Source organism: Chaetomium fimeti (assembly GCF_033439085.1).
Source record: "Chaetomium fimeti strain CBS 168.71 chromosome Unknown B0H64scaffold_2, whole genome shotgun sequence".
Lineage (NCBI taxonomy): Eukaryota > Fungi > Ascomycota > Sordariomycetes > Sordariales > Chaetomiaceae > Chaetomium > Chaetomium fimeti.
In genome coordinates this window covers 1396969-1421841 of record NW_026944330.1, presented here as the reverse complement: position 1 = coordinate 1421841, position 24873 = coordinate 1396969, and the positions used below count along the sequence as shown (strand labels likewise).

The 24873-nt window shown below is 57.4% G+C and overlaps 8 protein-coding genes across 8 annotated transcripts; 6 read left to right on the top strand and 2 right to left on the bottom strand.

The window, feature by feature from the left end:
* The first annotated feature begins 165 nt into the window (after positions 1 to 165).
* On the top strand, positions 166 to 2367 carry B0H64DRAFT_78777 (uncharacterized protein). The gene is made up of 3 exons (XM_062808758.1): positions 166 to 1171; positions 1239 to 1605; positions 1714 to 2367. The coding sequence occupies exons 1-3, from the start codon at positions 661 to 663 to the stop codon at positions 2186 to 2188; spliced, it is 1353 nt and encodes a 450-aa protein (XP_062662099.1). The 5' UTR covers positions 166 to 660; the 3' UTR covers positions 2189 to 2367.
* A 461-nt stretch (positions 2368 to 2828) lies between these two features.
* On the bottom strand, positions 2829 to 4779 carry B0H64DRAFT_471849 (WD40-repeat-containing domain protein). Its single transcript, XM_062807907.1, has 2 exons — positions 3989 to 4779; positions 2829 to 3922 (listed from the first exon to the last, which is right to left on the bottom strand). Exons 1-2 carry the CDS (start codon positions 4322 to 4324, stop codon positions 2945 to 2947), a joined length of 1314 nt encoding a protein of 437 aa, XP_062662098.1. The 5' UTR covers positions 4325 to 4779; the 3' UTR covers positions 2829 to 2944.
* A 1487-nt stretch (positions 4780 to 6266) lies between these two features.
* B0H64DRAFT_298945 (uncharacterized protein) lies at positions 6267 to 8672 on the top strand (the record flags this gene model as incomplete). The annotated part of the gene is made up of 3 exons (XM_062800090.1): positions 6267 to 7679; positions 8169 to 8278; positions 8342 to 8672. Coding segments are annotated over 3 exons (1854 nt in total), but the record flags the coding sequence as incomplete, so codon positions are not given.
* Positions 8673 to 9414: 742 nt separating this feature from the next.
* Positions 9415 to 10298, top strand: B0H64DRAFT_385569 (uncharacterized protein). The gene is made up of 3 exons (XM_062803087.1): positions 9415 to 9592; positions 9646 to 9926; positions 10087 to 10298. The coding sequence occupies exons 2-3, from the start codon at positions 9796 to 9798 to the stop codon at positions 10160 to 10162; spliced, it is 207 nt and encodes a 68-aa protein (XP_062662096.1). The 5' UTR covers positions 9415 to 9592; positions 9646 to 9795; the 3' UTR covers positions 10163 to 10298.
* A 92-nt stretch (positions 10299 to 10390) lies between these two features.
* On the top strand, positions 10391 to 12593 carry B0H64DRAFT_371048 (uncharacterized protein; the record flags this gene model as incomplete). Its single annotated transcript, XM_062802127.1, has 3 exons — positions 10391 to 11061; positions 11112 to 11294; positions 11351 to 12593. The coding sequence occupies 3 exons, from the start codon at positions 10391 to 10393 to the stop codon at positions 12591 to 12593; spliced, it is 2097 nt and encodes a 698-aa protein (XP_062662095.1).
* Positions 12594 to 16391: 3798 nt separating this feature from the next.
* Positions 16392 to 17574, bottom strand: B0H64DRAFT_78417 (uncharacterized protein). Its single transcript, XM_062808754.1, has 2 exons — positions 16931 to 17574; positions 16392 to 16855 (listed from the first exon to the last, which is right to left on the bottom strand). The coding sequence occupies exons 1-2, from the start codon at positions 17456 to 17458 to the stop codon at positions 16754 to 16756; spliced, it is 630 nt and encodes a 209-aa protein (XP_062662094.1). The 5' UTR covers positions 17459 to 17574; the 3' UTR covers positions 16392 to 16753.
* On the top strand, positions 17565 to 19382 carry B0H64DRAFT_317567 (uncharacterized protein; the record flags this gene model as incomplete). Its single annotated transcript, XM_062800339.1, has 1 exon — positions 17565 to 19382. A coding segment is annotated over one exon (1818 nt), but the record flags the coding sequence as incomplete, so codon positions are not given.
* Positions 19383 to 21425: 2043 nt separating this feature from the next.
* B0H64DRAFT_78368 (uncharacterized protein) lies at positions 21426 to 22950 on the top strand. Its single transcript, XM_062808753.1, has 2 exons — positions 21426 to 22118; positions 22178 to 22950. The coding sequence occupies exons 1-2, from the start codon at positions 21763 to 21765 to the stop codon at positions 22809 to 22811; spliced, it is 990 nt and encodes a 329-aa protein (XP_062662092.1). The 5' UTR covers positions 21426 to 21762; the 3' UTR covers positions 22812 to 22950.
* Positions 22951 to 24873: the final 1923 nt, after the last annotated feature.

Here is a 24873-nt window from a genome sequence, read left to right as displayed (position 1 = left end):
AAAGCGGGACCCACGATTCAAGCTCAGGTCCTTGCATCCACTCATGAGCTGTCTTGGCAGCCCCGCATTGAAGGAAGCTTGGACCATCTCAACCCCCCGTGCGCCTGTACCCCCACGACATTGGATCTCTCGATGCGGCGGGCGGGACTGTGCCGCACTTTCAACCTAATATTTTTCAACCCTTTGGGCTGTTTCGGCCAGGCCACTAACAGACCTCTGTGGGGATCGCACTATAATTTGTTATCCACCACGAGGCCTAAAATATGGCCATCGGCCTTGAAACTATGGCCGGCCTCTTAAACCCCTGTGTCACAATGAGCCCGGTTTCTAGGCCTAGGCACGTCAGAGGGATTTCTGACTTTCTCTACTCGCGCGGATTTCGAAATGGAAGCATTTAAGGTACAGGGCTATTCCGCCATGGTGGTCGTCGAAGGAAAGGGGTCGTCTCCCACACGGTCACTCTCCTTTTCGACCCCCGTGTACATACCATACATACCTATCTATCTATCCCAGACTATCCTTACGCTGTCAGCGGTCTGTCATTCCTTCACTTACTCGAATTATAACGGCACGGCTGGTACCGTGCCCAAGTCACTCCTTTAGTTGCCCATCGAGGGCTGGAACAGAGTGAGGTTGATCCTCCTCACACATTAGATCGTTATGTCTTTCATTGAGGGCTGGAATCAGAAGCCTTTCGCTACTCTCACACTCTCTGTCTCAGGTGTCCTTGCGCTTGCCGACCTGCATGGTATTGCCGAACGGACGGTCATCACGGGCGGGGCCAGTTGGATAGACATTCTACTGCTAGCCCCGGGGATTCACTACCAACAAGCCGCTGATGACCTGTTCCGCAGGGGCGGCGGCGCCGCATCTGTTGTCGATGTTGTCGACGAGTTCGAGGGCTCTGCCGTGACCTTCAAGCTCAACAACGCTGCCACCGCCACATACATCCAAAGCGTGGCCAAGCCCGGCGAGACGGTAACTCTCGACGTCGGTCGTGCCATAGAAGGCCGGGGGCGGTACAAGCTGCACCGGTCCGAGAGCGGGGACGAAGCCACCGCGTGGAAGGAGGGTAAGCCACCGGGCAGAGGAATGGTTTCTCACGCGCTCTACCTGGCCGGCCCCATCCTCACCCTCGCCGCCATCGTCTTCATCGTCATATTCAAAGACTGTAAGCCCCCCCATCACCCCATCCCCTCCCCCCAACCACAACTGGTACATACCTAACACACAGGCAGGGTGGGCACTCATCCTGATCTTCGCCCTCATGGTCTCGCGCCTCCTCAACATCTGGGTGATCAAGCAGCGGGCGGCCGAGTCCAACAACAACAGCAAGGACGGCCAGAGAGCATCCCCCGACAGCGGCAAGGGGTCATCACGGTCACAGTCGACGACACGCAGCAGCGGGCGCGGGCCGGGGCAGGGGCAGGGGCCGGCGGCGGCGGCGGCGGGCAACGGCCCGGAGCGGCACCGCCGCCTCTCCATCTCTGCCACGCGCCAGCGCATCTCCCAGTTCCTCGTCCGTCTCAATGATGCTGAACACCGTACCCTGGTCCGTCTGCGTGGTAAGGCGGCCGATATTCGTGATATCACCGCCCGTAGCTGGTATGTAACCCCCCCCCCCCCCCCCCCCGCCCCCTCCTAGTATCACCGGCTCCCCCTTTTTGGGGGGGTTACACGGAAAGGTTTCAGGTCATCTAACCCCGCACAAAGGCTCCGGCGCAAGACGCAGGTGGAGGGTTACCTCGAGGCCATCGCCAAGCTGATCGTGTACCTGGTGGCGGCGCTGTCGGGCAACATGACCCAGACGGGCTCCCTAATCATGATGACGCTGCTGCTGGTGACGGCGGGGATGCTGGCGCTCAGCAACGCCAGTGCCAAGAAGCTCGTCGTCAACGGCGTCGAGGTCGGGGTGGCGGCTGATGGTGCTGATAAGAAGGGTGGTGCTGCTGGTGGCGGGAATGGGAATGGGAATGGTAGGGGTGGCCTTCCTCCTTCTGTTGTTGCTTTGCAGGGTGGTCGGGGGCGGCCGAGGCGGGATAATGGGGGCGCTACTGCGGCCGTCGTGGACCCGAGAGAGGGGAGGGCGGCGGCTGGCCCGAGTGGGATGCGCGGAGGGGGGAATCCGGCTGATTTAGCGGAGAGGGGGCAGGTGGGGCAGCCTGGGCATGTTCGGTTCAAGAAGTGAGAAGTGATGCATCAGGGGATCGGTGTTCACGGAGAGACATGCAGTCAGGGGTTGGTTGGGCTTAGAGACATCAGGGGTTCATAGAGCATTGTAAGTTAGACGGGATTGTTGTGTATAGACTTGGCTGGCTTAGTAGATTATTTTGCTTTTTAGCATCATATACTACCTACTCATTTCAGCGGCCAACGAAGCGGTGATTTAAAAGTGTCACCGGGGCGGTCCGGCCCCTAACTCCTGCATGGCATATGTCAAAAGATTCCAGTTCTTCGTACAACCTCGGCTTATTGTGGCACAGGATAAAACAGGAGGGCGATCTGAGGGGTACTTTGTGCCATCCAAGCGTTTGATGTTAAGATCCGTTCTCGAGCTGGCAACCTGAACAACATCCGAGGGGTAGTCCGATACATCCTGGGACTTAACTTGGCTACCTGTCAAACAACAACCACTACCCCGTGTTAGTGATGCCGACTCCGTGTGACATCAAACTGTTGTGCACCACGTGTGGCATCATCGGCAATTAACATCCAGATATCCATTTGGTCAGAGGATGAGGCACGTGAAAAGACAAGGCGGTTTTCCTTGCATACCGCCGAGTATAACCGCGACGTGACATGGGCTAATAGTCGCCTTGGAACATCATGGGATTAGAAAATTTGTGCAACATTTCCAGTATCTAGAACTCTATTGGGTATACAAACAATAAGCCGCCCTGAACTGTATTCTGTGCCTGACGAGATTGCAAACATGACCAACATCTCACTGGTTGGACTTGGTCTCGGCAAAACGCTGGAGCGTCTGTTTTTGTAGTGCTCTCTGCTCGTTTATGATATCCCACAGCTCTTCATTTTGCTTCTGCAAGACTTGGTTGCTAGCAGGTTCGGCAACGGGCTGACTGAACGCCGCTATGGCGTTCTCCATAGCCTCCCGCGGAAAGCCCGCAGCGTTGAGCAGCGAATCGAACCTAGTTTCCGACCCGGAATATGAGTCGAATTGAGCGGCGAAAGTGTACGCGCGCTCGGCTTGTGACGGTTTGATGATGTTCACCGTCTTGGTAGGCTTGTCCATTGGGAACGGCGAAACAAAGCCGATATTGGTGACGGCGGCGTTGAGGTTGGCCAATTCGACGGGCGACTTATTTTCCGCAATGTCCCATCGCATTATTTGGCCCTTGGGGTGCCCGGTGAGCAGCATCGTGCCGTCGTAACTCAGGCTCAGGCAGGAAGCCGGCCCCACGTCCGGCAGTGTGGCACCGAAGGGCGAGGAAACCTGCACGACCGTGGTAGCCTCTTCGGATCCTGGCCCCAAGAGAGGCTTCTCGGCAAACGCTTCGGTCAAATAGAGCGACCCGTCCTCGCAGGAGACACAGACGGCCCTAGAAGACGGGTCAAGGGACAGACACAGGGGAAAGCTGGGGAAGAGAAGCGTCCGCAAAGCATCGCCAGTCTGGTAGTTCCAAATGATGCATGACTTATCCTTGCTCGCAGAAACACAAAAGTTTGTGTCGCTGCTGACACTGGAGCTCACGGAAAGGCCGACGATGGCGGCTCTGTGGTTGGAGAGACTCCGTTGCGGCTCGTGCTCGGCGGCAGAATCCAGCTCAAGCAGCTGGGGCAGCGACCACACGTGGATATCCGAGTCGTCGGACCCCGTGAGAACGTGGTAGGGTGTGGCAGCCACGCAGGAGACTGCCTGGACGTGGCGCGCCGGAGTTGACACTAGCCGGCCAGTGCATGTCTATGACAAATGAACGTTAGCAACCAAAGCACTCTCAAGTTCCTGACTTGGCTATCCATATCTCACCTCCCAGAGCATCAACCTGCCCTCCATGGTGCCCATAACGAGGACATCGCCGACCAGCGTCAGACATCGTATCCTCTCCGGGAAGGCCACAAACGCCTCTTGGTTCCCCCGGAGTCTGGAGTAGACATGGACGTAGGCTTTCTCATGCTGAGCGGTGAAGACGTGGGACTCGCTGATGGCAAGGCAGTTCACTGGAACTGAACTCTTCTTGAAGGTCGACTTGACTGAGTATGTGGGGCTGAGTGTGTGGCAGTAAATGCCAACGTCTTTTGCGATGGCTGTGTTGGAAGAGAGCGGAGCCCCACATATCGCCGAGACGAATTCCTCAGAAAGCATAATTGTTGTCTCGTCGACTTCGCCAGGAATTCTCAAAATTCTTTCTCTGCCTCCCTCCCTCGGTAACCCAACCGACTTGACCAGGTGATTCAATGAGTGGAACACAACCAGCCCCGAATTCCCGTGCCTTTTTTTTTCCCTAAGTGACGCTAAAAGCGGCCGGCCCCCAGTTTGAATTCCGGCCGATGGAGGGAGATGGTTTCACTGCGTTGGTGTCGTGGTGAGACAGAAACAAGGCCCTGTGCGGGTTGAAACATGCAAGGGAACACACTCAGTAAGCCGAAGACGGAATGCCGAAAGCCGCGTCACTGGTCAATGAGTCTGGGTGGAAAATTGAGTTGTTGTGTCAGGTCGCAGCTGCTGCTTCCTGCATTCATCGAAATTTTGGTGAAAAAAGTAGGGGGCACTTTCCTTTTTCCTTCGAGCCGTTGCCCATGATTGGTTGCACAGAAGCTTTGACGTTTAGAGTGGGTCCAGTGTCTTGAGGAGCAGTGAGCAGTCACATCGAATTTCAGCCGCAAGGCGACTTCCCGGCCCGCATGTTGGCTCCTTCTATCCCTGCAGGCCGTTCCCAATCCCCCGCCTGCATGCTTCACCAACATCTCACATTTTCCCTGCCGTTCTCGAACCATTGTTGGACGTTGAGTCTCTTTCATACTGTGCCCTCTGTAACCACAGGCGCCATCAGCCACCATCAGACCCGAAATGCATTCCCCTCATTTGCATGGATGTTTCTTTTTTTCCTTTTTTGCTTCCTGTGGGGCCATTCCAGCTCCTGGGTTCCGGGCAGTCAACACCAGACTTTCGTGGTTGCCGACAACGATAGCGGGATGCAAGATGCACCTCCCCCCGGGAACCACTGCACGGGTAATCGCGGTAAATGGTTAAAGTCCCGGCTTGCTGCAGCGCTCAGCTCTCCCCCGGAAACAGGTTCGGATCGTATCTCGGATTCGGCTGGGCGATCTTGATTGTTGTTCCTTGGTGCCAGAGAGGGCTCGAGCGATGGTTGTCTCTCATCAGGCACGCCTTTCTGTTTGTTTATTTATTCGGCCATGAACTCCTACCCGACAGGACGGCAGATGGCTTGATCCCGCTGAAATTCGGGACCTAAGACAGGGGTTCATCTGTAGGTGACTTGAGTTTGTGTCCCTTGCGGCATCTGCACCTATCCGTCGTCTCTGATCACTCGCCCTCTCAACACGAGGTCCAGCCGCCACGAAACAGCGTTGGGCCGGACAGCATTCGGACCAGCCAGGTACCTATTTACCTCGCTGCACTACTCAGGCTATGTACACAGAATATGGTGGCTCAGTTGCCTGCAGTTTGCAGCATATATCCAGCCATGAGAGTGCCCAGGTGGTGTGCCAACCTGGAAGGATGCCTCTTGCGTTTGCTCACTGCATGGCGCACCACCAAATCTTGGAACGCGGTGATCTGGTTGCCTTCTCGCTCCCTGTTCAATGCACGGCCAGCCAGCAGCCAACTTTTTGATTGACTTGTCTCGGTCACTCTTCTTGTTTCTTAGTGCCCTGTTTGCGCTGTACACGGGCACGGACTGCTGAGCAGCGCGGCCACCCTCCCTTTCCGAATGACAGCGGCGACGGGCTTGGGTGTCACGGCATATCGCACTCCGTCGTGTCCTCTGATATCCCCTGCTGTTTACTTGATAAGAAGCCAGGAAGGAGTGAGACTTATACGCCCCCGTCTTCCCAGTTGATGATGCCTCCGGTTCCCCATCATGCCACGCCCTCATCGTCAAACTGGCAGAAAGGCATTGTCCACCGTTCCCAACGCCTCGCTCGGGATCGCTGTCCCGGATCCTCGGTTACACAGTGTTTTGTTTCTCGCATACGGCACAGAACAGAGCTCTCACACGATCTGCGCAGGGATAACACGCCACAGCCGATCTGAATCGAGTCCTCCCAAAGGACCCTGATCCCTGATGTTATCCTCACCCGCCTGGCCGACTGGCTCGAGCACGAGGTCATCGTACTCTTCCAGTTGTGAGTTGGATGCTAGCAAGCTCACTGTCGACTGCAACTTTCTAGAGCTGCTTGCAGGAGACCTTACGATCTCGGAAAGCATATTCATGTCGAAAGCTATGACCGCCGGTCGTCCCTTTGCGGACCTTGCGGCGCCGGATTCGGGTGCGAGCGCCTCCTTCCAACGGTCGCTTCTTCCGTACCGCGCAGGTCACCAGCAGCAGCCCCCCAGCATGAGCACAACTTTGCTGCCCTCCTTTGTGGAGGAGGAAGCAGGGTTGTATGTTGAGGATCTTGACAGCGACGGACGACTTGGGATCAAGAACAGATACCTGAATTCATCCAATGTCCCTTCAACAGCAATGGTGCCTCACTTAACCATCACGCGGCAACAATCTGTTGCCACTGCCGCCACGTCAGATTCCGGTCGCTGTTCCTCGGTTTTTTCACACAACACACACTCACCAACCTTCCCCGCGCTCTCCTATTCCTCAAACAGAGAGGGCAGTTCACACGGCACTTGGTACGAAGATGACCCAGACTCTCCGCAAGATGGACCAGCAAGCTCGGTATTTACAGCAAGAACTTCACTTTCTGATACGCATCAACCTGTCTTGGATCCCGGCAATTACGGAGACATGATTGAACCGTCAAAACCAACGGTTGATCGAACCGGGCCCGCTCAAGCTACCGCCGAAGTCCACTTTCCCGGTAGCTGCCGTGGTACTCGCTCACGGCCGCACACGCCCCCAAACCAACCACATCTCGAAAAGGCGCGCATCGTCGAGATTTCACCCGTGGCCAGGGGCCCGAAACGGACCTCGTCACTGGAATGGGACCGTTATCGCACAGAGCCACTCTCGGTAACATCGCAATCCCGAGGGGTGGCAGTCCCAGCTAGGGTAACTGAGGAGCTCGGACAGGGCGGCGGCATTCCAAAGGAGGACATTCAGTTTACTGTACCAATAATCGAGACGGCTAACGGCCGAATCGTCATCGACGCATCCGCGCCGCCTCCGATAGCGTTTGCCAGCAGAGACCAGGCCCGGCACCGTCTCCATGCTCGGCCATCGTCCTCAATGGCGATTCGTGAGAATGAGATTCTCGACGACGGCGACGAACCAAGCGCTAGGGCATACCAAAAAGCGCTTACGGGAAAGCCGTCACTTCCTGATCTCCGCCGTTGGGTCGAGGCCAGCGCTGAAACGCTCGCCTCGCCCCAGAGAAGCACGCCGTATACATCAAGCGCACATGGCATTCCACTGCCCCCGGAGGTCATAGAGTCCCTCCGGGTATCGATATCCTGCTTCCCGGAGACTATGCTCCTCACTTCGAGCCTCTCCATCGAGACCATGCGCGCTTACTCTAAAAAGGTCAAGCACCGCGCAGACCTGGACCGCCACCTGGGGAACCCCGAAAGCGATTCCATCTACTCGCGAGCCTCCCACAGCCTAAGACCGTCAAAACGGTGGAACATGAGCTGGCTAGGCCAATCCCGCCGCAGCAGCAGCAGCAAACACCACCTCCAGCCCACACACACCTACTCCCTCCCCGGAACCACCCAACCCCCATCCCTCGGGATGTCCAACCTCAGCCTCGCCGCACCGACCCCGCCAGCCCCGGCCTGGGCAGCCCTCAGAAACATCTTCCCCTCCGCCCCCGACCACCTCTGCGACGCCCTCTACGCCCACCTGCTCGCCCACAACTACCTCACCAGCCTCTTCCCCACCCCCATCCCAACCATAACCTCAACCTCAACCTCAACCATAACCTCAACCCTCACCCCCACCCCAGCCTTCAAACCCAACCCCAAACCAACCCCCTCCCCATCCCCATCCCAAGACCCCGCCACCGCCAGAAAGGACCTCACCATCCCCCACAAAGCCGCCAGCCTCCTCGGCATGAACGACCCCGTCTCAGCCGCCGCCGCAGCAGCCGCTCTCCGCGCCGCACCACCGCCACCGTCGTCTTCGTCGTTGTCGATGTCGTTGTCATCGTTGTCGTTGTCGTCGTCGGCGTCGTCGTCGCGGCGTAGGGTGTTGAGCCGTGCCGGCCGGCGGGACAGGAACGCTTTGAGTGAGCTGTTTGTTCCCACGGCCAGTGGGGGTGGTGGTGGTGGTGGTGGTTCGGGGTTTGGGTCCGGGTTGGTGCGGAGTATGACGAACAACAGCCGCGCGCGGAGTGGCACGGGTGGGAGTAGTAGTGGGTTTTCGCGCGGGGGGACGGGTTATGGGGCTCATGGTGCTGGTGGTGGCGGTGTGTGCCAGGAGGGTGGCAGCGGGCCGGCGGCGGTCGCTGGGGAGGTGTTGCTTGCGGGACTGGGTCGGTGTGTTAACTTGTTGGTTGCGGCTATGCGGCGGGAGGGGGAGGTGGCGTTGGGGGATGGAGAGGGGAGTTTGTTTGGGGGGGAGATGGGTCACGGTGGGTGTGCGGAGGGGGCGGAGGTTCAGGTTGTTGAGCCGGTGTTAATGAAGGCGCTCTGTCAGGTTGTGAGGTGCGCTGAGGAGGGGTGCTTGGGGGTCTGAGAGGGGAGGGGAAGGGAGGTATGTAGCATTTATTTAACTATTTAACTTACTCTATGCGGACCAAGCGAATAGGGAGGGGGTAATTCTTTTCAATGTTTCAATATAAGCTCGAATATATGATGATAGGCTTCACTACACTAGTCTCGAAATTAACCAACCCCTATCGTACCTAAAGAATACCTGTTTCAATCAACACTATACCGGATTTTCCAATGCGTAGCTATCACAGACTACCTAGGTAGTGTTTAGCCGCAAGCCGTGTCTCCTTCTCCCAGTATACTACCGGTAGCCTCGTAACAACAACTAATATAAAGTTCATTATCTCTTCTAATAACCTTTCCTTAACTATTTCTAATTTAACTTACTTACTCTATATGAACTAAGCTACTCATTCTATCGACCCTGAGAAACTCATACTAGATCCACGAGCCCAGCGTGCTTGTCAGCTAGCTTAATATCTTATCGCTCTTTTCTTCTTTTTTTGGAAACAAGGTTAGTGGTCGATGGAAGCAATCCCAATGTTACATGCTGATGCACCGGCACTGGATTCGGCAGACCGGGCCGCATTCAAAGCTCGCACACGGGAATTGTCTCCACACTTGACCTCCGTCATCTTTTATCTTCCGTGACACTTCGGAGGCCAAGACTCCCTCCTCTCCACTCCTCCGCCGCCGGGCCCACCCGGCAATTCCATTCGATCCCAGTCCGGGCCCGTATCTCTCAATCGCCGAGGCGCATCGGAAGACTAACATTACGAAGAAGCAAGTCGCTCAGTAAGACGCACGAGGAACACGAGCAACTGACAAACTCAAAGGCTTCAGCTGAACCCCCCGTTCTGGATCGGTAATCATCGTTAGGCATAGCCCCATAGTCCATCCCACCACCAGTCCACCACTGGGACGACTCCCCCTTTCATTGCGGCATCCTGCCTTATCCCCCGGCTTCCCGAAAACAAGTTCCGAGCATGGATACGATAGAGGCTCGACCCCAACCGGCCTCGGCCCCACGGGCTCCCCGCATCACCAACGCCTGTGAGGCATGTAGGGCCGCTAAGGTCAAATGCCAGGCAAGCACCCAGTTGGGAATCTGCAAGAGGTAAGTTGTAGGCGAGCCGGACTGGGCCCCCGTTCTGGAGTGGGATTGCGCCACTCTTAGCCACTAAAAGCAGTAGCAACCTGTTCTCCCTTTATCCCTTTGCGCTCTCCTACTCTTAGCCCCCATATCACCACTCACTGACCTACCTCGCCCTGAGCAGATGTCTTGATTCCAAACGGGAGTGTATTTTCAAGACTGGCCCACGAACCCGACGGCCAAGACAGCCAAAAAGGTAACATCCTTTTTTTTTGCTTTACTTGGTCATCCATCTTATTCCTTGGCCTCGTTTGTCTCGTTTATCTCCCCTCCCCCCTTAACCCCCAAATAATAAATAACCCCCTCCTCACAACCAAAAAGACCCAACCCCAAAACAGCCTCCACCACCTCCACCACCTCCACGCCCGCCCCACCGCGCTACCCCCCCTCCCCCGGGGCCCTCCAAGACCTTCACCATCGACATCCCCATGTCGGCCGAGGACGACATAGCCGACTCGATGGAAGCGCTGCGCCTGACCCACGAGCAGGGGATCGACCAGCTCGTGCCCAACGTGTCGGAGGGCGAGGACGACTACTACGACTACGACCACGACAACGACGCAAACGGCGACGGGGACCGCGAGATGGGCGACTACGACTGGCTCGACCAGGACCAGGCCTCCGTGTCCGGCGTCGGCTCCGTCCTCTCCCACGCCTCCTCCCTGCCCGTCGGCGCGTCGGCCCTGTCGACCCCGCCGAGCTCGGCCGCGGTCCCGGCTCCGCACGGTCTGTTGTTGTCTGGGGGTCAGGCGCAGTCGCAGGGTGAGGGGGGCAAGGGCAGGCCGAGGACGCTGGCCAGCTTGAGGCTGCAGCCGCAGTTTAATCTCGATTCGGCGGGGAAGCTGCTGGATACGTTCAGGGAGGCCATGATGAGCCATTTTCATTGTGTGGTGCTGAAGGCGGATGAGACGGTTGCGAGTATGGCGAAGGAGCGGCCGTTTGTGCTGTTGGCGGTGCTGGCGGCTGCGAGTGGCAGCAGTACGCTGCAGGGGCACAGTTTGTATGATGAGGAGTTTCGGAAGATTCTGGGGCTGAAGTTCGTGGCGGGGGGTGAGAGGACTATCGAGCTGCTTCAGGGCCTGGTGATTTATATCGCTTGGTGAGTTCGCATTTGGAATGGTGGTTTGGTTCCGTGCGCTGACGTCGAAGGTACCCGTTTCATCTCCGACCCAAAAACAAGCAGTCGTTGCAGTATATCCGCATGGTTGTCGACATCATCAGCGACCTCGAACTAGACGAAGACCCCGGCACCGACTCGATGGACGTCCCCATGACCCCTGAACGCCTCGAACAGGTCAGGCTGTATCTTGCAAGCTACTACCTCGCCTCATCGTATATCTCCCACCCCTCACCCCTACCGTCAAACCCCCTACTAACCAAATCCCCAGCGCTGCTTCCACCTGGGGCCGTTCCTCCTCCCTCAGCTACACCGAATACACCGCCCGCTGCAGCGACCTCCTCGAGCACCACAGCCCCCTCCAAGGCGACCACATCCTAGCCTGGCAGGCCCGCCTCGAGCGCCTCGTCGAAGAAACCAACGAACTCCGGCGCACCCAGCGCGGGCGCTCCCAGAGCGAGTACCAAATCGGCCTCATGCTACGAGGCATGGAAACCCAGCTCACCGAGTGGGAAGCCCGCATGACCCCGCCCGTAGCCTCCACCCCCTCCATCCGGCTCGCCGTGCTCTTCACGCGCGTCTTCCTCTCCGGCGCACCACTACTCAAGCTCCCCTCGGTGAAACTCGGCCCGGCCCTCGACGGCACCGCCGCCTTCCGCGCCGACCCGGCGCGGCTCATCGCCGTCGTCCCCGCGCTGCACGCGCTGTACGATTTCCTCCTGGGGCTCGCGCCCCGCGACTTCAACGCCTTCATCGGCGTCGAGTGGGGCGCCCTGATCCTCGCCATCATCCTCGGCTTCCGCATGTCCTTTCCCCTGCTGGTCTGCCCGGAGTGGGACGACCGCGCGGCGCGCGGGCTGGTGCGGTTTGAGGAGTATATCGGTCGGTTCTGCCGCTTGGGTGGTGGCGAGGATGGCGGGGAGGTTGTGGCGGCGATGGCGGTGCCTGCTCCCGCTGCCGCGGCTGCTCCCGCGGCCCCCCCCGCTGCTGCTGGCCCCGGGCCGGGCGCGGCGGCGGGGCAGGCGAAGAGTATGGATGTGCTGAGCGCGAGTAGGATCGTGCTGGATATGGTGCGGCGCAAGTTTATGAGGCGGCTGGTGAAACTGGAGCGGCAGCGGCGGGAACAGGAGCAGCAGGAACAGCAACAGCAGCAGGAACAACAGAAGCAGCAGCAGCAGGTGGAGGCACTTCTGGCGGCGGCAGCGCCGCCGCACCCCGTTCCGGCGCCGGCGTCTGGTAGGGCGGGAGGGGCGGTGCCGGTTCAGCACGATTCGGCCACCAACGGGTGCCCCATGATGGACGGCAGTCTGGAGCCGTACTACCCGTACTGGGACGAGACCTTCAACAACGGCCTGGCTGCTGCCGGTGCTTTTGTTGCGGCTGGAGCGCAGGGAGCGGAGCAAGGGGCCGGAGCAGCCGCGCCGGAGCCTGGTGGTGTGCAGGTGCCGGATGACTTGTGGACGGCTATGACGATGGGTTGGGCGCAAGGGGATGTGAACTTTGACGGTTTGTGATAATGGAGATATGGTGTACCTCTTTTGGTTTACTTGATAGCAAAGATCTTTTTTCCGATGTTAAACCGGTTGATGGAGAATCTACCTAATCGTCTACGAGGCCTTGAACAGTTGCAGAACCGGAATATTGGTAGTTTCTTACCAATGCCATCAAATCCCTTGTGAGTTGGAAAGTGGGTTGAGGTTTGGGTCTGCAAACTCGCCTTCGCGTCCACGATTAGTCACGGATACGGTACTCACCTTTGTTACACAAACCTCGCCGGTATTGCTTCCTCCCCGAGCCAGTCTTCCCGCGGTCCCTGCTTTGTTTCTTTTTCCCCGTCCCGTCCCCCACATTGTTCCACGTTGTTGCCTTACCCCTTATTCTTGTGATCTGTTGGTGTCTCGTTGTCTGAGTTATCTCCGTCCTATCTCGGATCAGGGGGATCACGGGGTGACATTCTGGCCCGAAAGCAAAACAACAACCAAATGGTGTCCCTTATCAACCTTGAGCCAAGTCCATTTATTTGTCAACAAAGGGGACTCGATGCTTCGAGGATAAACAACAATCAATGCAAGGGCGGCGATGGTGGTGGAGAACATGTGACTTGCCGCACACGCAAGTCATGGCCTTCCGTGCCTTTGTTGTGACCATGCAGCCATGCTTCTGGCTTCAAACATGTGGTTGGCCCGTCTCATCGGGCGGAATGGCCATTCCCTGACCAGAAAAGAAAGAAAGTTGGTCCGGTCTGTCAGCAGAGCGAATTGGCACCGTGCCGTGCGTGTCCCCACAATTCTGTCCCTCCAGGAGAGGAATCAAGATGGCTTTGTGGCCTCTGATTGATCGAGATGCTGTGGAGCGAGGCATGGGCACCCTTGCCAAGAGCTGAGCCCAGGCCAGGAGATCTGCAGAAGCTTGTCTCGCAAGGTTCCGGAGGGAGTCAATGCGCCGGGACCCCAAGAAGCCCCCACTCGCCCCGCACAGGGAGCCAGGCTTTCGCCAGGGTTGGAGTCCTCCCTGCCGCTCCTCGCGTTCGCCCGACATGAAAAAAAAGTGTGAAAATGGGGGACGATGCCAGATGGAAGACGTGACTGGCTTGACATGTGGTGGAGGGCTGGTACGAAAGCTGGTGCGTGGGGCACAGTCGGTCTGTCAAAAACACCGCTGTAATGGCTGCGAGGAAACCGGTAAATAATTAGGTAACTACCTCTTCCCCATCGTAACTCGCCTCGAGGTCTTCTGATTGACACGAGGGGCTTTCTTCTTTCAGAGCGCGCCGACTTTTCTTTGACTTGCAGCCGTTTCAGGGTTCGAGGAAACAGTACCCGGCAAGTCCTGCCGCCGTGAAATGGACGGTTCAAGGGAACAATGCGGCAAGTCTGCACGCTGCGCAATGAAGATCAAAAGCGATCTGCGGCAGGCCGATCTGAGGAACATGCCCGTCGAGGCATGCGTGTGCGCCTGCTCCGTGATGTCTGGGGGGCTGGGGCGCCTGCAGTACCAAAGTATGTGTATGGTAGGGCTGGTGTGGCAGAAGTCGAGTCCCATCCACGAAATGGGGGGGGGGGGGGGGGGGGGGACTTGATTACCCGTCCCTTGGCCTCGTCCTGATCGAGTCCAGACAAGTGTGTGGTATTGCTCCTGCTCCCGCTTCAGGGGTGCTCCAGTTGCCCGACCGAACGGTTATGCAGGCTGGCAATTGCCGGGCCCAACAGGAGGGGGGTCACGAAAGCGCGAGTGGAGGGAAGCCCAGAGGGAAGCTGCATAGCGCCCCTCTTGGTTGGCTAGGCGTCCCGAGTGTGCTTCGAGGCTGGAAGGGGATTCTGTGTGAGGGCGGTCGTCACCTTCAATGTCCCGACCACAATCCCCCGGAATGCGGCCTCCCCTTCAGGGCTTTGCTGACGAACAGCCTTTGCTCCGATATCTCAGAGCAACGCCTCCCTGTGCGACAGATACCGCAAGCCAGCCACTCACCGTTTCCTCCGCGCTGCAGCCCCCGTGAAATACCAGCGCGTGACCGAGATAGGGTCTCCTGTTGGACAGTGCCGTGGTGATTTGAATTCAGGAGGCCGGATGGTGGGTTGAACAACAGATACAGCCCATCCCTGTGGTACTCCATGCTACAGCGCTGCCTTTGCTCCGGGAGACGAGGCTAGTCGAGGCGTGCGACGGCTGCGGCCGCAATTCGCATCGTGGATGCTGCATGCATGGCCTCTCGGCTGTCGATTGCAGGTTGCGCGCGCGCCTCTGTCGGCGGTTTCTTCCCGTAGCCCTATGCACACAGTATGTGTGCGACGGCGGGATCTTGTTCGACAAGTCGTGAGCTCCGGGCCATCTCTCGCTGGGAGGATAAGGCCTGAGGCCGCGATTGAGCCGGCCCTGTTTCAGCGCTTGATCCGGAAAGAGCGAGGACACGCGGGCGCAAATTATCTCCTTCAAATCGGGGCCCCCTTCGCCCAACGAGTCTCAAGCAGCTGAGCCCGAAGTGGTTGCGCACTTAACCAAGCATCCTTCCCCATTCCGGTTCCAGGCCGGACCGAGCGATCCTCCATGCGCCGGGGCAAGTACTGGATGTACCAAGCCCACCGTCGGATGCGTGAGTTGTGTGGTATCCCGGATGCTAGGAGACCTCTGCGCCTCGGGAGGGCGCTGAGAGTCGAGCTGCCGCGTGGGTGATGCCGGTGCCTGGGCGTGCTGGGGCGGAGGTTGGCTGTTATCGCCTTGGAAACAGCCAAGATCGCCAATGTACGGCATCTGGGAGCGCACCGAAACGCTCGGCTGTTCTCGTCGTGTGTGGGTGTCCGCCAAGCCCCTTTTTCTCTGGGGTCACTGCGACGCCATCAAACATGAGTACGAAGTTAATCTGTGTCGCGTACCAAGGGAAAGGAGGTTTACGATGCCTCTCAGTTGCCCCCTTCGGACGGAGAGGCCACGGCACCTTCAGGTTACTTGTGGAGGAGAGCCTCGGCACCATGAGCCCTGCCCCTCCTGCAGGTTCCACCAAAGCCAATGGTTATTTCCCTCTCGACACCAAGTCTTTGGGGTCGGATGCAGCCGGTGTAATCTCTATGCCTCTTCTTGCGCGTCTGGCTGAGATGGTGTGGCGGCCGGCGGTGGATACAATCCCCGGTGCGCAACTAATTCACCTCTCACCGGTCTCTGTCGCGGGCTATCGAGCACACCACTTTGCCGGACCGATACACGCGTCGATATATGTAGCTATTCATCGGCGCTTGTGGTTATCGACGGCAAGACTTTTCGGCTCGAGGGTGTGCCGCCCCTCCACCACGGGCGGAATGTGGCGTTTCCATCGCAGCCTTTCAACGGCTCGCACCAGACGTGGTCGAATGCCCTGCAGGGCTTCGAGGCACGTTGACTCGAAACAATGACGGGGGTCAGTTTGATGGTAATCCAACCACAGGGTTGCATTGCTGGTTAGTGCCCGGATGAACTGCATCTCTCATCACAGCTCCAATCCTTCGAAGGGTTGCGTCGACCGAACCGGTGAGCCTCCTCCTCATTTGCGTGCATAAACTCCGAACAGACTCTTTCGAGAGAAATGCGTTGGAAAAAAAAAAACGGGATGAAAGACGGAGCTTGTGTTTGCGAAGACTTACTGTGTATGGAGTATGGATAGATTATCTGCTCATCTTCGTACTGTGGACTTGCGCAGACAAACAACCGTGCTCAGATCAGAGTCTTGATGTGATGTGCACTCGGAGTGGATGGACGCTGTGGGGTGGGCCCCGCCTTCGAGACTTCGCCATTCTTGGATGCAAGGGTGTTGCTGTCTTCGGTTTAGCGTATTCTTCGAGTCCACCCACCCCTTCCAAAAAGTTTGGTTTGGCTCGAGCTTAGGTGCTTGGCTGGCGCGCTGGCTCGAGGCTGGATCTCCCTCAGTTTTCTGAGACACGAGACACGACCGAGTGCCTGACGAGTTCCCGATCCCGAAATGTTGATCGATGGCCGAACTTGCCGCGATACGGCAGCGAGTTCGAGCATCATCTCAATATATAGTCCCCAGCGAGGCCTCTACCCAACAAGATCGAGGCACTGAGGGAGTCCCTGGATCGACGCTTGTGTCCGCGCGGGTGGGAAGCTCAGGTACGATCGTGGGCAAGCTTGCCATGGTGGTAGGTAGTTACCTATTGCTTCAGCCAAACCTCGCTGCCGCGCTCTTTTATATACCAAGTGGTCTTCTTGTTAAACCGCGCCGTTCCCCATTGACCTTACCCCATATGCCTAGTATCCGAAGACGCCGGATACATCCGGATGATGGCACCTGAGTGAACCCCCGTCATAGGTCTCAATTAGTTTTTTTTCTCTTCCGTCGCGCAACTTCTCCGTTTCCACTTACCGTTCCATATAGCAACCTCGCATCACTCTTGATTAATCCGTTCCATGTCAAAAGGTAAGTCCTCAAAGCGTCCGTAAATATCTTCCTTTGGTCCATCTCGCGATCTTGGCCAGGGGGGTCTGGCCAACGTGCAAAAGTTTGGTTCTGGAAAGCTGCACTGTCCCACACACTTCCGATCCTTTCCTTAGCGCCAACCGGTACGAATACTGTAAGGGGTTGTAATTTACCCACCATCCACTCACCCACCCCGATGAGGTGCCCCGGAAAGCTTCCCATTGACTGGAACGTCCCAAGCGGTTTCCTCCCTCGCCAAAACTCAAGTCCCGCTGTGGCAGCACTGACAGCTCTTCCTCCACGCCTGCTGCGCAAGCCCCCCTCACCCCCGGGCCATCCCACACCAGATCTCTCCTCCAACCCCCAACTTTTTTTTCCCTTCCCGTCATCTCTCTCCTTGCGCTCCTGTAATCTGTACCTGCACCGCGCTCCTCCACCCGCTGTCCTATTGCGCGCGCCCCTCACCGTCGCCATTTTTTATTTTTACTCGGCTTGGAATCCGCTACCGCGTCCCAAGCGAAGACAAATCCACTCCAACAAACCACATCAGCCCTCTCATTTACCTCGCGGTACCTGACAGCTTCTCCACTCGAGTCGCGCAACGCCGCGCGTTTCCACTCGTTATCCTCACTCGATCAGCGCGATCGTCGCTTCGACGATTCAGAACCTTCTCCTTCGCCGCGCGCAACGCTGTACTGCGCGAGGCATGAACGGGGATTACAGCCCGCCCAGTGCAACTTCCGGCGCGTCCACCAACGGCTCTTACGCCGCTCTGACGCCGAACCGCTCGAGTCCCTTCCCCGCGAGCACACTCGCGACAAAGACTGCCATGGCCGTCCCAGCATATCTCCCGCCACCACAGGCCTACCGGCCTACCGCCACCGCTCAATCAGGCTATCCGCCGTCTCACCCGACTGCCAATTCCTATGATCGCGACGCCCAGAAGCCGCAGGGGACACCGTTATCCGCGACGCCCCCAACGCTCTCTTCGGCCCTGATTCGGAACCTCCCGCTCAACACCTCGGAGGAGTCGCTGCGCTTAATGATGGTTTTTTCCAAGGACCTCGTCGATGTCGAGGTTTTGCCCGCCGAGCAATCCGCCGATGCAGGCTTCCGATCCGCCGTTCTCAAGTTCAAAAGCCCGGCGGGCGCTCAGGAGGCCAAGAATATGCTCGATGGCAGGTCCAACATCTCGAACGATGCCGAAATGGTCGTCGAGATCCTGGGCAGCGCAAGCCCCACGACGTCAGGGAACCGATTTCCCAATGACATGTCTACGAGCGCACCCAACGGGGCCGTCTCCGCGACCCCTTCGGCCCCGTCGTCAAGGCAGACATCGCGATTCAACGGGACGTTCCAGTCGCTGGAGAAGATCTCGCCTCCCATGAACCCCATGTACGGAGGAGACCTGGCTGCCCACGAAACCGGCCCGTCCTACCAGAACCTCTTTGGGCCCCAGTCGCCGATCGGAAACCACCTTGCCAATGGCGCTCAGATCACGGGCAAGTCGCTGATCGATTCCGCCGAAGACGACGAGACTAAAGAACTTCTCAATGATCCGGTTGGCTTTGCTGAGAACGGGCTGCAGCGCCGCCAGACAGCGCCGCAGCTGCCCATCTCCCACATGGCCGGCCTGTCCCTGAATACCTCCCCGAGCCCCGTGGCCGCGCACACTCCGATGCCGTTTTACGGCCACGGCAACATGGGGTCGCTCTCCGGGTTGTCAAATACCATGTCACCGACCACAATGGGCGGACCCGGAACGGGCTACAGCTCTCAAGTGCCACACCGGATGAACAACTTCCCTCCGGCTAACCCCGCCGACCAAAACCCGCCGTGCAACACGCTATATGTCGGCAATCTGCCTCTCGACACCTCGGAAGAGGAACTCAAGGCCCTGTTCTCGCGGCAACGAGGATATAAGCGGCTCTGCTTCCGGACCAAGCAGAACGGACCCATGTGCTTCGTCGAGTTCGAGGACGTCACTTTTGCGACCAAGGCTCTTCACGAGCTCTACGGACAGTTGCTCCACAACAGCGTCAAAGGCGGCATCCGCCTCAGCTTCTCCAAGAACCCGCTCGGTGTCCGTTCCGGTCAGAACCAGGCTCAGAACGGCGCGGGTGCCATGGGCAGCATGAACGGAATCCACTCCGGGTCGGCCGGCGGATTCACAACCGCCAACGGACCTCCACCAGGTCTGAGCGCACCTCCCGGCCTCGGCTCAAGCCGTAGCGGGTACACGGCGTCGTCTGTGCTTGCCACCGGCGCGGCGAACCTGTATGCCTCCCCCACCGGCTCCAACGGGCCCAGCAACCCGTGGGGCGGCATGTACAGCGGAAACGGACCTGCGATGGCTGGCACTGCCTCGGCCTTCTCATCTTATATGATGGGTCGATGATTAATGAAGCCTGGATGTTTCAACGAGGAGTTATGGTGGTCATCTTTTATCGTCTTCATCTTCCGACTTGCCGAGATCGTTCAGTCGTCTCCCTACTCAACTCCGCCGGCGTGCCCTGGATTCCGCCTCCCCAAACCAAGACACTGCGAACGGAACGGCTCCGGCGCATTGCTCGCATGCTGCGGCATCTTCAAGCGCAGCAGCTCAACGGCGTAACGATCTCGGACCAGGCATTCTTCTTATGCTTTCCTTTTCCCCCTTTTCTTTTTTTATCTTTTTTTACCATGTTACGTACGTAATGATTCCCGGGTTTACGATGTTCTGTGGGTCTTTCGGTTGTTGCATTTGTCGGTCTTCTGACTGGGTTTCGCGGCGGGCATCAGAATCTTAGAGTCTGCTTTTTTTGATCCCCTCGGGATTTGGGAAAGAGCACTCTGGCTTCGGGGGCTCTTTAATGGGCCATGGTCACGCGGCTATGCATCTCACCTCGGGTTTGCACATACATGATGAGCACAAGCAGGGCGCAAGGTCATATGGGGGAGGCGGAGTGAGTGGGACATGTGTCCGAGGCGTTGCGTCGGTTTGGCATCATTATCATCGTCCCAGAAGCTGCATCGATCAGTGGTACGGATCCCCTTGACGGTCATGAAGGGGATGCGTTGGAGTTCTGGGAGAGGTTGGCATGGTTTCCAACAGTGGATGACCGGACTGAGGGTGGTAATTGTTTTCCGGCAGCGGACGAGCGCATGAACGGGGGCCATGGCACCTTACCAGTACACGAGGACTTGCGCGACGACACCCTCCCGGTTTTTAATGGCGGTACGATACGACCAGAATAACACGCATCAGCGAAGAAAAAACAAAAACACACAACATATGGGGGATCATCATCGTACTAGGGGCAAGCACAGGCACATGAACATCTGGGGTATACCAGCAAAAGACTTGGGAAGGGAGGACTGATACAGCACCGGCGCTTTACACACCATCGGCAAAAGGGATCGCATCGTGGTTTTTTTTTATTCTCTCTTCATACCGGCCTAGTTTATTTCATCGGGGTTGGATGGTTTCGCATACGGAGATGGGCATTGCATCCGGCGCGCCCATCTCTACTCTTATCCCATCTCTCTACACTTCTTCACGAGACGGGTTCTTATTTTCTCTCTCCTCCTCGCCTTCAACCAGATCACCTCCCCGGGGCGTGGCATTATTTGCCTCGGTGTTGCTGCATCTGCCGACAATGGGACGCGAGCGATACTGTTCTATTTTTCTTTTTCTTTTCTGCTTGGTTCTTCCATCACGGTGGTGTTTCATTGGTGCGACGCGTCACATTCCATCATCGTCATTGCGGTTGCTTGCTGATATAAAATGGTTCATTGGGGTGGGATCCGATACCTCTGGGTGCGTGGGCTGTGTTTCGTTTTGCTGGGTTTTTAGTGGGAGGGATCCATGGCGGGGAGTTGGAGTTCGTTTCTTTTTCTTTGGTCGGATCGCTTCCATCTGCGCGGTGTTCTCGGGGTTACCCCCGGCCTTCGTGCTCGCGGGAGTCGAGCGCGGTTCCGGGGAGGGCGCATTGGGGTGTCGAAAGTGTCTGTCTACAAGGACCTGGCCATTCCTGGTTATTTCTTGTCCGGCTGCCGTGGATGCTGGGCTTGGGAACGGGCATGTCTTCAGCGGCTTTTCGAACATGGGGTGGTTTGCCTGATCTCCCTTCCGCTATTGTTTACTCTGAGGTGCATGGTAGCGTTTTAGAGGGACAGAGATGAATCGATTGAGTACTTTGCTGTTTCACGGTTGCAAGTCAGGTTATCCTTTTCGCCTTCTCGTTCGTGACCAAGGATGAACAAATGAACACATCTCCCATTCCCTCGTCATGGCTCCAAAACCGGCCGCGGGCTTGGGCTCAGCCCTGCGAGAGAAGACGAACGGCGACAGGTCCGACCCACATATGCACACTCTTGAGGATGCGTTTCAAAGCCTTGAACATGAGGGATGGTGGCCAAAGAGATGGTTGTCGGATCAAACGCCTCTGGCTCCCGATTGAGCGAAGCCGAGGGCCAGACTAACTGACTGCCAGGGTATGACTTCCCGAAGTCTACAAAATCGAAGTTTTCGAGGTTCTCCCTCTCGTCTCTGTCCACTCGTTTCTCAGCCTTGTCGAGTTGCCCGTCCCCCTGTCACCAGCCATTTGCCGACCAGAAATAACTCGGCCGTAGCGAGCCAGCCCTCAAGGCAGCGAGAATAACCCCTGGGGCAACGCTGACCAATCCTTTCCCGGCGCAGCATACGCGCGCCCAGACTCTTCAAGCTTGCTCCTGCCGTGACGGCCTGGCTCATTCAAGAAAAACAAAAAAACAACCGGGCAGCAAGGAGCCACACCATGTCCGACATCGAGACAACATCGGGGACCTTATTTGGCACGAAAGTAAACTTTCTACCCCTCCCTACACCATATCCGTCGTTAGCAGGATGCGGCGAAGGAGGAATCCATCGCCAGGTCAACGCCGGTACGATGTTGGGATGGGATCCCGTCTACACGCGGTTTGACCCCGGCGCAGATAGCTGTTTTCCCCCGCAACAACGTCCGTGGTGGAATCAAGATCAGGCTTCCAACTCGGGGCCCTCAACGGCGCTGGGACCGACCTTTGTCTGCCCGGAGGCATATAGTGGTGTCCACAGCACCGTCCTCGAGAGCAACTCGGCGTCGCAGGCGCAGTACACTTACTGTTGCCCCAAGTACGTCGCCAACAGGCTAAGATCGTCTAGACCGAGCGACTGACAAGCAAACCCGGCAGAAAATACACGCTCGGCGCGATCCTCCCGCAGAACCAGCGGTCCGTCATCCAGTGCTCGTCGATCGCCGACCCGGGCGTGACGATCGCCTACGTGAGCGTCACTTTCTTGACCAGCTCGGCAACCGCCACGGGCGAGGACGGCGCCGACACCGTCGTGGACACCACGGTGCTCACACATGTGTCCACCTCGACCGTTGTCCAGGACGACGCCGCCACCGTCTACGCCCCGCCCATCAACGGCTACAACATCGTGCGCGCCCAGGCTACCAGCAGCGAGACCGAGAGCGCGGCGACCGAGGCGTCCTCGACCGCGCCACCGACGGGCACGACGACGGGGTCCGGAGAGGCGGCGCAATCCAGCGGGCTGGCGCCGGGCGCCATTGCCGGGATTGCCGTGGGAGTGGTGCTCGGGGTTGGGCTGTTGGCGCTCGCTGCTTTCTTCCTTTGGCGGAGGCATCGGCGCCAGCACCTTGCGGTCGCCCCGTCGGATCCCGACATGTACCACGAACAGCCAAAGGGATATCACGGTGTGCCGCCGTACGTCCCAGCTCTGTCTGAGATGCCGGAGGGGCATGGCGCCCACGAGATGGACCCACAGAGTCCATATGCGTATGAGTTACCCAGCGCGAGGTGAATGGGGCATGAATTGTTGGGGCGGAGGGGGCGGTGTTTATTGCTAGCGTTGGGAAATGATTAAAAGGGCGGGGTGCGGGCGTTGGAGGAATATATATACATCATGGGTTATGGAGCACGTAATGGAGAGTCATTGTCGAGTTTCACGTTGGATGGTTCACCCCTCAACTTCATTACCAGTGCCTACCTATAAGAGCAAACCGAATCTCGCAACCTCGATCAAACTAGTGTCGGACAAGCTGGCCCGGGCTGTAAAAATCCAGTCACGTCTGGAGCGCTATGGTGCGTACATTTCGCAGACGCCTGCGAACGACCACAGCGACTTTCAGGACTGGGATCCCAGTGTTGTTGAGCAACATATGGCCATCATTCCCGATTCTGTGGCCCCCTTGCACAGTCCTTGCCGTAACATTCGCCTCGACGAATTTGTTCCGAGCCCTTTCATCGCTGGCTTGCGGAGGTACTGCACCATCATTCCTCCAGGCGACTCACGATGCCACGGGTCGACCCACAAGGAGCAACACACCAGCGGGTGTGGAGACAGGTGCCGACGCCGACGTCGCATTCTCATACGCCCTTTCAACCCCCACGGCTGGCCTGCCACCACAGGATATCGATTTTGAAGAGGCCATCGACCTGGTGGGTTTGGGGGGCGACGACCGCAAGACATTCGCATTCAACGTCAAGAACACTCGCATCACCAAGAAAGCTACCTGCAATCTCTCCAATGCGGCACGGCGCCCACGAGTAAAGATTGGTCGCAAGACGCCTTCGGGTTGCTCAAGCCGCTGTGGGATACCTAAACCTCGAGAAGGCCTTCAAGGCCGCTGCTGCCCTAGCACTTTCTACTTTCTAGCACTTTCTAGCCAAAAGGCCGAACTCGGAATGAAAGCAAGGAAGCAAGTAAAAAGAAAATAAAGAAAAAGAAATCGAGCAAAAGATATTAAATAAAAAAAGAAAAGAAAGAAAAGGAAAAGGGGGGGGGGGGAGTAAATGTATTAAATAAAAAGAAAATCGGGTAAAAGAAAGAGACCGGCTCCGGGAGGTAACTCCCTACCCAACTGTTCATATTCCCTATCAAGAGGCTGACCGACAGTATAGTGGGAGAAGCAGATCCGGCTTGCGCCCAAACACTGGTTGGGGGGCTGGGCTGTAACAACTACGGATGGGGAAATGTAATTGCTCGAAACAGATATTATTTAATAATAGTGGAGGTTAATGCTTTCGTTACCCCAGCCTTAAAAAACATGTGTAGCAAAGCTCAACGCCGAGACTCGCAAAATTGACATCATGATAAATACCACCATCCTTTGGCAGAGGCTGCTACTCTACACACAGCAAGAACCCCGAAGCGCTCCAAACTATCCAACTCGGCTAGCAAACAAAACGCATCCATCATATCGACCGCCGCGACGCAGTCGTTGCACTGGTTTGATCGAGATTGCGGGATTTGGTTTGCTCTTCACCTCAGCCTCGTCGAATGGTGGTCCTCCGTCGCCCTGCCAACGTACGCCAAACGGTGCGTCTATCGGGTGATACCATATCGCTCGTTTGATACGTCTCGCGTTCCGCGGCTTTTGAGGTTAAAGCACCGCTCTGTACCCGTTCCCATTTGGTGTAGAGTGATGTCTTGGTCCCCTCCTTTGCGTTTGCTAGGAACTGTGTAACTTCCACGGTACCTTGGAGTGCGCTGAGTTTAGCACGTCTGTGAGCGTTGAGGGCATTCGCTCTCTTCTCCACTGCCTCCTTCAGATTCGGGTGACCCGCGACAGCATTGGCAGCCCGTCCCTTCTGGAGGTTTAGGTAACCTACGGAGGCTTGGGTAGCCCGTCCCTTCTGGAGGTTTGGGTGGCCCGCGGCGGCTTGGGCAGCCCGTCCCTTCTGGAGGTTTGGATAGCCCGCGGCGGCATTGGCAGCTTGTACCTTCTGAAGGTTCGGATGACCCGCGGCGGCATTGGTGTGCCTTCTGAAGGTTCGGATAACCCGCGGCGGCGTTGGCAGCGTGCACCTTCTGGAGATTCGGTTAACCTGTGGCGGCTTGGATGGCGTGTGCCTTCTTCAGG

Coding starts and splice junctions, on each gene's coding strand:
- B0H64DRAFT_385569 (XM_062803087.1), top strand. CDS start 9,796: ATGGATACGATAGAGGCTCGACCCCAACCGGCCTCGGCCCCACGGGCT. Junction 9,927..10,086: donor CAGTTGGGAATCTGCAAGAG/GTAAGTTGTAGG, acceptor CGCCCTGAGCAG/ATGTCTTGATTCCAAACGGG.
- B0H64DRAFT_78417 (XM_062808754.1), bottom strand. CDS start 17,458: ATGGCGACGGTGAGGGGCGCGCGCAATAGGACAGCGGGTGGAGGAGCG. Junction 16,856..16,930: donor CGAGGTTGCTATATGGAACG/GTAAGTGGAAAC, acceptor GGGTTCACTCAG/GTGCCATCATCCGGATGTAT.
- B0H64DRAFT_78777 (XM_062808758.1), top strand. CDS start 661: ATGTCTTTCATTGAGGGCTGGAATCAGAAGCCTTTCGCTACTCTCACA. Junction 1,172..1,238: donor CATCGTCATATTCAAAGACT/GTAAGCCCCCCC, acceptor ACACACAGGCAG/GGTGGGCACTCATCCTGATC. Junction 1,606..1,713: donor GATATCACCGCCCGTAGCTG/GTATGTAACCCC, acceptor CCCCGCACAAAG/GCTCCGGCGCAAGACGCAGG.
- B0H64DRAFT_471849 (XM_062807907.1), bottom strand. CDS start 4,324: ATGCTTTCTGAGGAATTCGTCTCGGCGATATGTGGGGCTCCGCTCTCT. Junction 3,923..3,988: donor GCAGGTTGATGCTCTGGGAG/GTGAGATATGGA, acceptor CATTTGTCATAG/ACATGCACTGGCCGGCTAGT.
- B0H64DRAFT_78368 (XM_062808753.1), top strand. CDS start 21,763: ATGTCCGACATCGAGACAACATCGGGGACCTTATTTGGCACGAAAGTA. Junction 22,119..22,177: donor TACACTTACTGTTGCCCCAA/GTACGTCGCCAA, acceptor CAAACCCGGCAG/AAAATACACGCTCGGCGCGA.